Below are 14,944 nucleotides of genomic sequence, written 5' to 3' on the forward strand. Positions count from 1 at the left end.
TGATGGAAGGCTGCTCACCTGTATACACTTTAAAATGTTAAGTCTACTGCAAGATCAGTCCCACATGGGTAACCTGACCTCCTCATGGCCTTTCTTGGGTAACTTTCAGCATGATTCTTAATAGTGCATAGAAAGAAACAAGTCTGTCAGAGGAGAAAGAAAAAACCCACATTCTCATCTTGCCCTGTGGAAGATTTATAGACACTTTGCAAATAGCCAGACCCAGGTGATGGTGCCAGGAACTTTCCAAGTGATTTGTAGATCTCCCTGCCAGGAAGTCGGTCTTTAATGGAAAACTCTTCTAGCTGAACATTCCTTTATTACAGCATGACTACAGGGAGAGGATCGCAACTGTCATGCAAAAGATTGGCTGAAATTAACTAGCTATGAGCCTGGCCTCAAGATATTTCAGCCTCAGGAAAACACCAGTATCGCAATTTTTCTGTGGCACTATTGAACTGGGCCTACTGCATGCCAGGCATAGTACTAGACTCTTGACCTAAACTTTCCTCCTCAATCTGCATTATCAGGCTCCTTTATTTAACACCTACTTTGCCAGGATCTGTACCTTGTGTTTTATATTATGTTTAATGGTCACTCAAACTCCATGATATCAGTCTCTTCCTCCATTTTTCAGATGGGGAGATGGTGGCTCAGAGAACTGTCCATGTTTGGAAGGCTAACAAGGGGATCTGGGATTGGAACCCAGTTCTAGTTCCAGAGCTGCTAGTTCTAGTTCATGACCTGCCTCTTCTGTTCCACTTCTTTTCCTTCGACCTTTTAATTCTTGTCCCCACTCCCTTTTGTCTGTTGTTTATTTTTTCCTAATCCTTTCTTCATCTTTCCCTCATAGTTACTTTTTAACATGGCAGAGTGGATCTTCTGGGCTCAGCCTTAACTTTTCCATCATTTTCTGTACTCCTTGTCACCCACCTGGCACGTTAGCAAAGTTTAACTCTTAGACTGTCAGCAAATACAGTCTGTGCTGACCAACTGTGAAGCAATTTCATTTTTCCCAAGACATTCTTTCCATTACGCGTGCATACTGACATGTATGCCCCTGGAGGCCAAGATCTTACTCACTATTTTAGTCTAGGGACCCAGCCTAGGGACACATACTTAGGAGGTTTGCACAAAATACTTATTCCCTGGCTGAGTGAATCAATGAACACAGGAGTCCTTTAAGGCCAACTCAAGGGCCACTTTCTCCATGAAGTCTTTCATGAGCTCCCCTAATTGGAACGCAATCCTTTCTTCCTCACAATGCCACAACTCTCTGGACTGTTCATATGCTACTTATGTAGTTCTTCCCACTTATGTAGCTATATAACTGAAAATGTACTTGCTCTGTTTTCCTTACTGAAACTATTTCATTAAGGGCAGAGTTCCTATTTTACTTATCTTTGGCTCTACCAATAAACTGCACATAAAACTTCAAGACGCTTTAGTATTTTCGTATTTGGAATGACTCGTGTTGGATTATTGTACAAATGTTAATAGGTTGCTTGATATACTCTGTGTGTGTGCGTGTGTGTGGGGGGGGGAGAGATATATCTTTAACTAGATGATGAGTTCCCTGAAAACAGACTCATATTTCTTTCTTTAATAGACAGCATCTTTATCAATATCTAAGATCTCAGAGCATAGGTGATATAAATAGTCCACACTTGGAGATTTCATATTCTTATAGGGACAACTGATTGTTGGCCTGTGTAATGCATATCATTGTTCTCCTCTAAAATCAGAGTCACACATGCTCCATTTCTGCCTCCAGTTTATTATTATTTTTCAAATGGCTGAGTACCATAGGTTCCTGACCTGGGACATCTCTGAAATAAAACCAGTGCTTGAGAAATCAAGCGCCAAGTCCTTTTTCAGAAGCAGTTCCTCCAAGCACAGCAGAAAGGAGAGGAGTGGAAATAGGAACCTATTACCATGTCTTTTAAATACTCTACTTTTGGGGACATTTCAAATACTGATTCTAACAACCTAAGTTACTGCCTTTGGAGAGTATGGAAAAGCTTAGGGCTTGAAACAGCCAGTAACTATTAATTGCAGTAGAAAAATTTCTTTCTATCCAACACACATCATAGCAGGTTCTTAGCCTTGATTGTGATGCATTGATTATTTCCTGCAAAGTCCAGGGGAAGAAATTAAATGTCAATATTTTATCAGGTCATAGAAGAAATACAATGATAAAACACTCAAGATATAGACTTAACACTGGTCACAATCTCAGATACACTGCTTGCTTCTTCAACTGAAATTAAATCAACAGTAAACTGCACCAGAAGCCATTTTAAGGAAACCTTTGGAGAATATCACCTTTTGGTAATTTATCACTAAGGAAATACTGGGAACTGGCCTTTTTGTACCACTCAAACCTCACGTTAAATCATCTCCCTGACACCCTATCTCACTATGCTCTAGTCCCACCACTTTGCTTTCATGACCTCGTAAATGCCATGCTTCTTCCCACTCTGGGGTGTGCAAACATGCAGCTCTATCTACTTAAACTATTCACCCTTCTCCCTTCTCCTTGGCTAACATCTATGAATTGTTTTTAATTTTTTAATTAAAAGATGTTTTAGAGAGAGAGAAAGCATGAGTGGGGGGAGAGGAGCAGAGGGAGAGGGAGGGAGGGAGGGAAGGAGGGAGGGAGAGAGAAAGAGAGAGAGAGAGAGAGAGAGAGAGAGAGAGAGAGAGAGAGAGAATGAATATCTTAAGCAGGCTCCACACTCAGTACAGAGCCTGATGAGGAGCTCGATCCCACAACTCGGGGATCATGACCTGAGGCTAAATCAAGAGTCAGATGCTCAACTAGACTAAGCCACCTAGGCGCCCCTAACACCTATTAATTTTTTAAATTTCAGCTTAACCAGCACATCCCAAGACAGACCTTTTCTGACAGCTTATGTTCTAGTTGCCCTATACTGCTCTGTACTACCCTATTCTTTCCCTTTAAAGCATTTATCAGAATTCCTCATTATATATTTGTTTGAGTGTTTATTGATAATGTCTGTCTCTGCTATAAGACTATAAAGCTAACCAAATCAGGGATCAAAATTGATTTTTTCACCTTGCGATTCCTGGTCTGCACTCCCATATATGACACACAATACATGTTCTTTAAAAGTATGGTTTTCTAGAATATTTGTTAATAGTTATTACCTGATCGCTCATTATATATTCTCTAATACTGTTCTTGCACACACATGCACACACCATACACACATTTGGTTTTCAGTCAAACTGGGTGTAGCAGATCTGTACAACCATGAACATTTAAAAATCGATGAAATCTCCCTCATTCTCCTAAGATCTACGTTTGCCTTATTCTCCAAAGCTAATCATATGTATGAAAGCTCATGCATTGTAAAATGTATACACACCCTTCTGATTCTTCAATTCTTACCCTTGTCTAAGCCAGTCTCCACCCTGTTCAATTTTCAGGAAGAAAAAGAACAGAACACTAGAGACTGGGTGGGAAGATCTTTATATGCCAAGAAGTCTGACCCAGTGAACTACTTCAGTCAAACACAGTTTGAATTGGATTGCCCGATTGCTGAGAAGGGCTTTCTGGATTAGACAGTTCATTAGTGGCTCAGCCAGTTTCTAGGACCTGTCGGTCTCTGCTCTGTGTGCCTGGAGTTAGCAAAGTGACAGAGTGAAGGCTGCTTGAGTGACAGGTGCCAGTGAGTCACAGGGAATACCGGGTGAAACAGCAGCTACCCAGAGGCACCAACCACACCCTTAGGCTCAGGATCCCAAAAGTGTACACAGCTAAAAATGAGGCTTGGTGTCAGTGGAAAACTATTTGCTGAGCACCTTCTATGTGTCTAATCTGGGGCGTTGTTCCGAGAAGTAATTCTAGGAGGTAGTCAACAGCAGTCTTCCAGCCCCTGTTTCAATTCCAGCTCCACTAGTCAGCAGAGATAGCTAATGTTGGGTATAATTCTTAATGTCTTTCTCCACACTGCTTACCTAATCTGTAACATGGGAGTGGTATTATACGGAGGATGAAATGAGTAAATTTATGCAGGGCACTTAAAATTTTTTTTTTCAACGTTTATTTATTTTTGGGACAGAGAGAGACAGAGCATGAACGGGGGAGGGGCAGAGAGAGAGGGAGACACACAATCGGAAACAGGCTCCAGGCTCTGAGCCATCAGCCCAGAGCCCGACGCGGGGCTCGAACTCACGGACCACGAGATCGTGACCTGGCTGAAGTCGGACGCTTAACCTACTGCGCCACCCAGGCGCCCCTATGCAGGGCACTTAGAATGATGTTTGACACACATAAACACTAAATAAGAATTAGAATAATACCTTACCCAAAAGTAATATAATGAATGATTAACAGTATCACTTCTCCATTCACAGCTTTGCCATGTATAACAGATGTGCCTTAGGACAAATTACCTGGGTTCTCTGAATCTTAGTTTCATTATTTGTAAAACAAAATGATACTGGTACCATTTTGGAAGAGCATTAGGAGGATTAGATGAGATAAGGAAGAGAACACCAACCGCAGTGGTTGGTCACATCTGACCAGCAGGGTGGTTTTATTTAACGCTGCAATGTTAGTCCACAAAAAGATTTCCAATTTTTTGAATGATATGTTTACCTTTAGAAATTATGAAATTGCATATAAACAATCCAGATTTTCAGTTTCTTTGGAAGTCAATAGATGGGTGCCACTGGATTGGCATTCCCACATGGCCACTGCTGGCTTGAGCTGGGACTTGTGGCTGTGCCCTTTAGAAAGGAACAAGGTCTTAAATTTACCTCTTCTCCCACCACTTCCTACTGGTCCCCAACCTTGAGGCCAAATGTCAGCTCCCATTTATCCTCCAAAGGCTTCTCTCTACTGCTCTGCTTTCATTTTTGATGTTACTTGGCCTCTGTAGGTATCTGAGTTAGCAGGGGCTGGTCTTAAGGGCTTGCAGGCATCCTCTGGACACTGTTACCTCTATAAGCCTGCATAAAAGGAAGCAACCCCTTTCTCCACATAGCTCGAGGCCATTTGTCTCCACTGGCAAACAAGAGTGTAGAATGTGTCAATTCCAGGGCTAAAGGCTGGCTTCTCCACTGAGCTGAGCACCTCCTTGAAGAATAGCCTCTGATCCAAGAATCGGCCCCATAAATTCGTAATTTACTCACCCTGAGTCTTCTTCAGTTCCATTTAGACTGAGGGTAAAAGATATGGGACAAAAGTTAGGGGTGCTATACAATAATGCTGTAGAACCAAGTTTTCTAAAATATGTCCTATGGATTATCAGTCCCTCAAGATTCTGATCTTTGAGTGAAAAAAAGTCAAAATACTTTTGGGAAACTGCTTACACTTATCTTGTGTCATGGGGACTCATCTGGGAAAGTCAGTAACTCAGAAATCCTGTGAGAAAGAAATTCATCCTCAATTCATTCAACAGCTATTTACTAAGCACCTACTATGTACTGGGCATTCTTCTAGGTATTGGGGATTTGGCGCTGAAAGACAGTAACTCTGAATTCAGGTAACTTATTCTAGTGTAGAATAAAGAACGATGCTTCACTCCGTTTTATGTCTTGCAAAACTTACTTCCAGAGGCCCTTCATGATGAAAGAATGGTGGAGATTTTTCTCCTATTAGTGCTTAACAAAGTAAGACCACTCTAGAACCCTTCTTACTGAAAGAAACACACAATTTATTTCTTGAAAGGTCAATGGACCCATTAGGGCAGACTTACTTGGGAAGAACTACAGGCTCACCTGGGGTCTCAGATTTGGCAAAGGTTTTTTGAGAATATCACACAAAGGGTTAACTTGACTTTCACCTCAAAAGTAGAGTGTTTTTCTCTGCATCTAATATGAGCCAGTTGGAAATGTATTTGTTTTTCAGTGTTTAATCTTCTGCATCACCCACTGTTGATTAGATTTAATTAATTTATGTTTCTAATGAATTTAGAAACTCACAGTGCTGTAGCAGGAAAATTTTCAGACAGCATCTGGCCACCAAATGGATTGATTACCTTGTCTGCAAAAGTCTTTCAAACATCTGGGGCCTGATTTTGTGAAACATCCAGAAGCTCTTTCAGAGGTAAGAAACGCCCATTGAGGGGAGAGAGGGGGTATGAGAAATAGGTAGGGTTTGCTTTGATCTGTAAATCTGGATTCTGGCACTCCCCCAATATGAAATCACATTTTGCTGCTCACTGGCACAGTTTCAGTGGCACCAAATAGACCGATCTGAATCTATTTTGTTTGACATAATCAGAATCTACCAGGCCTGAGCCCAGGCTGACACCCAGTGAACTCTTTTGGCACTTCCTTCCATGTGGAGGCTCCTGCTGATCATTAAGATGAAACATTTATAGAAAGCATTTAGAGAGAAGCACTTTGCTCTCATTCATTCAACAAACATTATCGGGGGCCCACTGTGTCTGGCACGGAGCCACTGAACCTCTTGGTTAGCTGCTCTTGGCAACTACCCTAGAAAGTAGGCAAACGCTCTTCTCCCATTTTCATAGTTATGAACAAGTACTATACAAATAATAATTACTAACATTAATATCAACACCAATAGGGGATATATAGACAGACAGACACACACGCACACACACACACACACACACGCGCATATAGGAAGCACTTTACATGCATTCACTCATTTAACCCTCGCAATAAAACCATGAGGAAGATGTTATTATCACTCCCATTTTACAGATAAGAGTACTAAGGCAAGGAGAGCCTATGTGACTTGTCCAGATAATCCAGAAACCCTTGGCAGAGTCTTCCAATATAGGCAGTATGCCTGTGCTGTTAACCGATTTGCATTAGTGTGTCTGGATAACATTTATGGAAGACTTACTATGTGTTAGACATTATCCTAGGGGGTCTGGTGCATTTATATTTTAATCACTCACACCTAATACAGTGGGTATCACTATTTCCCAGCAGGGAAGCTGAAGTCCAGAAACATTAACTTTTCAAGGTCACAAGGAGAGTTGGTCATAGACTAGGCTTTAACTCAGGTCTGTAGGCCTGCAAAGGCCACATTTTGCCTACTGAGTCACCTGCTAACAGACATATGGTAAAGAGGTGGCGTGACCTCTGTAGCTTGCTCAAAAGTACACAGGAAACCTGCTGGACAAGTCGGAGGAGAAGGGTGGCCTGGCAAATCAGCAGAGCTGAGACTCCAGAAGAAAGGAGATAAAGAATGTATAAAATGTAAGAAACTTGCTCCACCTTAAAGAGGTAGGTGAGAGGTGGAAGTCTGATTGCCTGACTGGTTTTTCTGGCTCAACTTTCAAGAGAAATGATGGACAACTAGGTGGGCTGCTTACGATAAAAACAACAGTGCACAGGCCTGCCACACTAAGCATCTGAAATTTTCTGAACAATAGATGCAGACTGATGCTCAATCAGGTTGTCAGGATTCCATGCTGGTGCTGATAAACCCTGGTTTTTCATGATACGATATCATTTACTAAGTCTGGTTACTTCTCTGATTTGAAAACCCCATTGTCTGTGACCATTCTTTTCTTGCCCAAGCCTCTTCCTTGACACAGTCACCTACCTTCTTTATTCCTTCCTATATGCTCCTTCTCTACCTGGAACCCCTTCCATCTCAGTCTCCTCCTTGGCCTGGCTAATTGCTATTTGTCCTCAAGCCTCAGGTTGGGAGCCTCTTCCTCCAAGAAGCCTTCTTTGACTTTATTATTCTGGGTTCGGTGCCATTTTAAGTGCGACCTGTGCTTCCTTCTAGTTCAGCACACATTACAGTGGAAAGTAACTGCTTCTTTGTTTGTGGGTCTCCTCAGTGAGAGAGCATGCATTGACTACCATTGTAGCCCCAATGCAAGGGTATGGTACACAATAGGGATCCAATACATATTGAAAGTGATAGATGGAGGGACGAATTGTCAACTTTGTAACACCCTCTTGGCTGGTCTCCCTGTTTGAAATCTCTCACCTCCACACTCAATGCTACATCCCAGAAGTCATTAAACTTTTCTGTAAACCTCATTCATGTCGTTTTCTTTTTTATTACTTCCCTTGAATACTCACATGGAAGTCAGATAGTGGCATCTCAGGGGTGGGAAGCAGTTCAGTCAGAGGGGGCATAGAGTCCTAGAAGTGTCCTATACCTTGATCTTGGTAATGGTGACAAGAATGTATAGGTATGTAAAAATCAATGAGCTAAACATGAGTAAACAATGCTCTACTTTAAGTAATTAATACTTGAATACAAATAAACATATCCCTTGAAGGCTCACTGTGTTGACAGGATAATATCTGGACCTTCTCGCTCCAGAGTTTGAGGTTCTTCACTCATGGCCCACTTGTTGAGTTCCTTTTCAAATTTACTTCACTAAAACACATGCTCTGATCTGCTCACAAGTCTCCAAACTCTTGTCATTTCACTCCCATCTCTATGCTTAAAATCATGCTGTCTTATCCTAATTGATTTCTCTTCCTTCTTCTTTGACCTTTTGACAGCTTTCCCCATTCTGGAAGGACCAGGATGAATCTTCCTTCATGAACCTCATTAGCCTCTCTTTTCTCTGAACCCCTGACTACTGTGTCTGGTTATTCATACATGGAAACACTTCCTAAAGACTGTAGGCTCTTTGAAGGCAGAGATTTTATCTCATTTCCAATTTTTATATTTAGTATAGTACCTGGTACAATGGTGGATTCTAAATATGTATTTGTTATGAATATCATGAGGGCCTATCTATGTGCTCAGACCCATGGCAGTTATGAGTTTGCATAGAGATTAAAAAGACAAGTTGTCTGTATCATCTAGGATGAAACCTTAGTGTGGCTGTTAAAACCATGGACATAGGATTCATACATGGTTTCAAATCCAGGTTTCACAACTCAGTGGCTCTGTGATTGACCGTACTCAGCTGCCATCATCAAACTCTGCTTCCTCATCTGTATCATGGGGACCTTCTCATTAGGGTTGTTGTGAGAATTACATAAGAACATGATTATTTTATTAGTGAACACTGAATTAGTCATTTTGCTAAAAAGAACAATCTTATCCAAATAAAAGTCCATGCTCTTAATAGTATCAGGCAAAGGATTCAGCCCAGTGGCTAATTCACAGGAGCATTTAACACACAGCAGATATTATTATCAGAGATATTCAATGGAGGAGTATAGTTTCAGGGAGGAAAACCTATGAATTGGTAAAAATGGAGAAGGGAAAAAAAAAGTGGGTGCATTGTGAGATGTGTACACGTGTACATAAACACAGAATGAATTTAATCCAAAACAAATTCCTTTGGGAAATTCCATCACATCCCATTACCATGGTCCCAAAGGCAAGAGCTGGCCTCTGATCTTCACATGTTTAATATCTTTGAAAAAATTCTGAAACCATAATCATCTTGACACGGTACACAAAGGCAAGTATGTGTGGGAGTTGTATGCAAAATCATGGTCCTTTACTTCCAGCTCCCAGAATTCTTTAATCATCCTAATTCCTCATGCTTCTCTGCCAACTTTTGACCTTAGGATAGCTCTTTGATTGCTCAATAGGATTTGACAGCAAGGAAGGGGGAACACTGAGGAACACGTTCTCTGTGCACCCTTACACACTCACTGAAAAGACACCAGTTTAACAATTTTAATTCATATATACTTCTACTCATGTAATCAATAATTCATGGCAATTCCTCTGCAGCATTTTAGTGACAACAGAAAGGGCAGGATATTTCTTCTCTTCCCTTTGCCTTCCTTTCTTCACTTAGTCGTGCCTGGAGCCTGGAGAGTACAGAATCTCAAGAAAACAGTTTCCATGGTGATTCTTCCTTTGAGTACCCGACTGTATTTTGCTCTTTCTGGAGTGAATTAATGCTTTTTATTGCTTTCATGCTAAATATATTGAAGATTAGATTTGAGTTCCTCTGCAGTGATACAGTTTTATCAGGAAAATAGAAAGTAAAAACACAGCATGAAGAAACTATATCTTTCTGTCACTACACTATCAGAAAGGAAAAAAAAAAAAACATTTCAGAGGAAAAAATAACCAGCCACAGGGAAATGGATGCAGGTGTCTGGAAGCTTGGATATGCATGTGTGCATCTCAATGTTAGAAAGCCTGTCTTGAGAGGAAATTGTCTTAATTCCTCCATATGTTGAAGGTGGTACAAGCTGACCACGAAACACTGAGTTAAAAGGAATAACTTGATTTTTAATGTACTACCCTCTTCGCAGCACAGAAAATACAAGAGTGTGTAGGAACAAGGACATCTTCAAACTCATAATACCTTCCCTACTCTACAATTATTAAGGAGAGTCTTGCTTTCTACCAAAGCTAAATAACTGGCCTTCCTTACTTTTCAAAATTGCTAGATGACTTTCCCAACACTGCCCATGGCACTCTGAATCTCCTGACATAGAACCTATCCCACTAATACTTACCATCCACTCATACAGCTTCCCCACAAGACCCTAAAAGGTCAGGGCCTGTGCCTTCCCCATTCACTCCATTATGACCAGCACAGCACATGAAGGAAAGGAAAATGAGGAAAATGACACTGTGAATGGGTAACTTTGGCAGTGAGGTCTCCTTTGTAAAATCTCAAAGGGCTGCTATGTCAGAGGAAGAAGGAATCGTGTGTAAATAAAAAATAAATCTGAGCAATAGCTCCTGGTTTTCATGGGCTCTCCTTCCCTCTCTTGGGGCATTAAGGAGTTAAAGGGAAGAATTGGGTTTGGGGGGGGGTTGCTGTGGGCAAAGAGCGGTACCATCCAACAAGGCTTCCTTCTCTGCCATTATACACCTACCCTATGTGGCCTGGAGTCAAATCATCACTAGACACCAAATAGCTGGAGGAAAACGGGGTGGTTAGCCAATTTGAGGCAGGTAATAAACACCTATATCAAACCAGGTACCGTCCTAGCTGCACCTGGCGACAGGAGTGAGCACAAGAATTTTTGCCCCCAGAAAATTTAGAGTGCAAGAGAGAGACATTTCGGGAGATCATGTGGAAGCGGATGGAGTTGAGTACCAACAGACACCCTTGGTTATTGATAACGATGCCAACAATTAATATTTACTCCTAAGTATGCTAGGTGTTTTTTTAAGCACCATATATGCATGAACTCACTCAGAACACATTCTCATAACACATCTATAAGTTGGTACTATTATTTCAATTAGCAAAGAAAAAATTGAGGCTTAGGAAGGCTACCTAACTTGCCTAACATCCTAAAGCCACTCAGTAGTAGAGCCATGATTCAAACCCAGACAGCTGGATCCTTGAGTTAGTATCTTAACAACTACAAGCCTCTGAATCTAAGGCTCATGGGATCTCACTTAAGAAAGCTAGGAGACGTTTCCCACAGTTTCCTTTGCTGTGTAAATTACCCAAAGCTTACTCCATTTGTGAGGCGGCTCTACAAAGAGGTCCTTCTGGAACTCATTTTCTAGAATATCTAAATTCAAAATTTACTAATAGTATACTGCATTTCACTCAATAGAACACAGTGGCAAGAACAAGGTCTCAGGGTATTAACTCCGAGACACTTCCCTTCATTTCAAAGAATGTGGATCCCCTCCACTATGTGAAACGTATGCATTAAATTAAAAAAGAACAGGAAGGAAGTGTATTAAGGCTCAAAGGGCAAGATTGTGAGGCTTTAAATTTTGCTTTTTGCTTTATTGAGATAATTTTCTCAGTTTTCTATAATGGGTATATATAATTTTAACTGTGACAAAATAACTCACTTAAGAAATGCAAAGACTTTCAACAAAAGGAAAGCAAAGATGGAAGAGAGAGACATTGATTTAGTGACTGTTATCTTTTAGAGCTCAGAATTAGGAAGGAAAAACAAAGTTTAACCTCCAGCATTATCTGTCCTGCCCTGCATGACTCCCATGCATGGAATACTTTGAAATGAGACCCTTCTTCCATATTTAGTTACAAGGATTATTACCTATCGGGCAGTGAAAACGGAAGTGTGTTTGTTTTCACCAAGGGAGACAATGGGGCTCAGAGATCATGTTCTTTGCGCACTCCTTACCTCAGAGTTAACCAGTCTCTGTGGGTCTGTTGGATTCCAGAGCCTGTCAGTTCACACTTCCCTCCTGCCCTTCCCAACCGGACAAAGTCATGCTCCCACATGTGTGTAAGGTTAACTTTTATCATTAGAAAAAACAGCCTGAAGAGTCGCAGGGAATTTGATCAGGAAATGTAGACAGAGATATGTTCTGCATTTTCAGAAGAAACTGATGAGGTCTTTGAGGCGCTTAGTGGAAAGCAGGAGGGGGAAAGCTCTAGGGCGCCTACAAGGTGTGAGTTTGGAGAGAAAAACACAGATTAGATGTGTCTTCCTGCCGGAGCTACATGTGGCATGCCAGCTGGCTCCTTTTCCAATTGCCTCTTTATTAGCGACTCCAACAATCATATTTTGCTAATCTTCTCATAAATAAAATATCACACATATCACAAAGGCATCCCTGATGGCAGACTGCGCTCCAAGTTAGCTAGAATGGATGAAGTGAAAACAGGGCAGCTTCAGGTACATATAATTATTACAATTACTGGCATCATAAATGTCTGCAAGATCAGCAGTGCGGCTGGGTGCTTGATGTTCTGTGCATCCCCAGGAATACAGGCTGCTGGTGTGACTTTTCAGGGTCTTATGGTATCTGTTTAGGGGCTCTCTTTTTATAGTCCTTGGCAGAAAAATAAAATTATTTTGCCAGAGATTTTATACCATACTACATCTGTTGTTCAATAATTAGCATCTTATATAGCAGAGAGAAGGTCAACTTGCATTTCTATATATTCTCCTCTCCCTCTTCATTTTCCCTGGCCTCCCAGAGAGGATAACCAAGTAATTAAGAGCTTGGGCTTTGAAGTCAGAAGGATCTGGGGTCAAAGCACAGTTCTGCCACATATTAACTGTAAGATCTTGGGAGTGTCAGTCACTCTCATTCCCAATTTCCTCCTCGGTAAACAGTGAAGAAAATCTTTCCTGTTTTATAGCTTAGTTGTGAGGATTCAGTGAGATAATGTGAATAAAGGAGCTGGCATCTGATGAGTCCTTAATAAAGGTCAGAAAGACAGGGGAAAAAATAGGACATGAGGGACAAAAATGTGGGGGCAGAGTGGGTATGTTCATTGAGATTTTTTGTCTTTCTTTCCTCCATGAGAAGTTTATCATCTCACATTGGGTTCAAACTAATTTCTTTTATCTATATTGTTGGCTATAGCTTTCCTTCCCTACCCCAAAGTTAGAACCATAAATATCTCCCACTGATGCGATGATTAAGATAAGGTCCAAGGACTCTTTCCTCATTTATTGTTTAAAAACAATCTTTTGTGGAGATTTTTGATGGATTGTAGGGATATTTATGACTCAGGCCTCCTGGCAAAGTCCCTTGATGCTGACTCATTCGTTAGCCGGGGAGGGAAGGAGGCAGCTGAAATCATCATTCATTTATTCTGCTTCTCAGTTATGGTGAAAGGTCAGAGGTAAGCCACTCAGTGCAGGGCTCAGTAGGAGAATCAGATTTTCAATAACGTCTTCTTGACCTCAAGAGATAAAAGAATTTCTTTTTTTAAATGTTTATTTTTGAGAGAGAGAGGGAGAGAGAGAGGGGGAGAGAGAGACAGAGAGACAGAGCACAAGGGGGAGAGGGGCACCGAGAGAGGGAGACACAATCTGAAGCAGGCTCTAGGCTCTGAGCTGTCAGCAGAGAGCCCGACGCGGGTCTCGAACTCACACGCTGTGAGATCATGACTCACGTGACTGAGCCACCCGGACACCCCAGCAAAAAAGAATTTCTAACAAACATATACTCATGAAAAGGTTTGCAAAGTCCTCCTTAACACAAATGCCACAGAACTGCTAAGTGACAATATTCTGAGCGGTGCCTCTGGCTTCCAGCTCCAAACTCACAGAAACTCCTGCTCCTCTGCACAGTAAGTGAAAACCAAGTGACAGGTGACAGAGAGGGAGGAGAGACAGAAATAGAAAGGAGGCAGGATGTGGAAGTGCCACAGCGACTCTGGCCTTGAAATGAGGAATAAAGAGCAACCGTGCAGAGATAGAAAGGGAAATATAAAAGGTTTCCTAAAACAAGAATAGTACAATTTATGATTATTACCCTGAACAATAACAGCATTCATAACACCATCACTATCACACTATAATCACCCAGAAAGAAAACGTCTATAAAATTTACTAAATATAAGAAGTTCAGAAATATGCAAACCAGTAAAAGAGGAAGTACTGACAACTAACACTTCTGTGAGTACTCGTGTCAGGGACGGGGTGACAAAGTCTAAATGCATTCTTTCCTTTAATCCTCAATCAGTACTAGGAGACTGGTTCTACGTCGACACACATTTATAGCTGGGGAATGTGATGGAGGCTTAGAAAGGTAAATAACTTGCTTGAGACCACACAGTGACCTATGAAGATGGTTTCTAAAGTCCGTTTTCTGCTACCACTGCTTCAGCAAAGGAGAGATGTGTTGAAAATACCATCCAGTACCTATAAATTACTGATCTATACATACTGTAAAAGTCATTTTGGAGTATTCCACATTAGTCTTGGCTCTAGGTATAGCATATGGGAGAAAATTTCAGCCTCGTTTGGACTTCCAGGCCACTGTGAACCCTTGGTATAGCTTCCTTTATAAAGGTGTATCAGTGGGGCTGCTGTTTCATAATCTATAAACTACAGACAGGTAGTGAGTGGCACATTCAGTGGAAGTTATATGGCAACAAAGGATAAAATGTATTGCCTTTTCAAAGCCTACGGCTGGTTGGTACAAAAAATTATAATGGCATTACAGGATTGCTGATGTTTGCTTGAGATCAATGTCAACAGAAATATTTTTGCAAGATATGAAATTGGACGGGTGGACATCTGTCTAGTTTCAATGAAACAGATGCTCCCAAGAGAGCTACCCTTGCCCCATGTTTTAAATAAA

The 14,944-nt window shown here is 41.2% G+C and overlaps 1 protein-coding gene across 17 annotated transcripts in view; it reads right to left on the reverse strand.

Moving 5' to 3' along the window:
* The window catches only part of PPP2R2B (protein phosphatase 2 regulatory subunit Bbeta), a 510,749-nt gene that overhangs the window by 121,201 nt on the left and 374,604 nt on the right, over positions 1–14,944 (reverse strand). For 2 of the 17 annotated variants that reach the window (XM_045060626.1, XM_019833935.3), the window contains one exon: positions 5,164–5,190. The exons of the other annotated variants lie outside the window; for them this stretch is intronic. In XM_045060626.1, coding sequence (XP_044916561.1) covers positions 5,164–5,185 — 22 coding nt within the window. In that variant the 5' untranslated portion in view covers positions 5,186–5,190. The remainder of the gene's footprint in view (positions 1–5,163; positions 5,191–14,944) is intronic. 17 annotated transcript variants of the gene reach the window in all.

The sequence above is a fragment of the Felis catus genome, chromosome A1 (assembly GCF_018350175.1).
Source record: "Felis catus isolate Fca126 chromosome A1, F.catus_Fca126_mat1.0, whole genome shotgun sequence".
Taxonomy (NCBI): Eukaryota; Metazoa; Chordata; class Mammalia; order Carnivora; family Felidae; genus Felis; species Felis catus.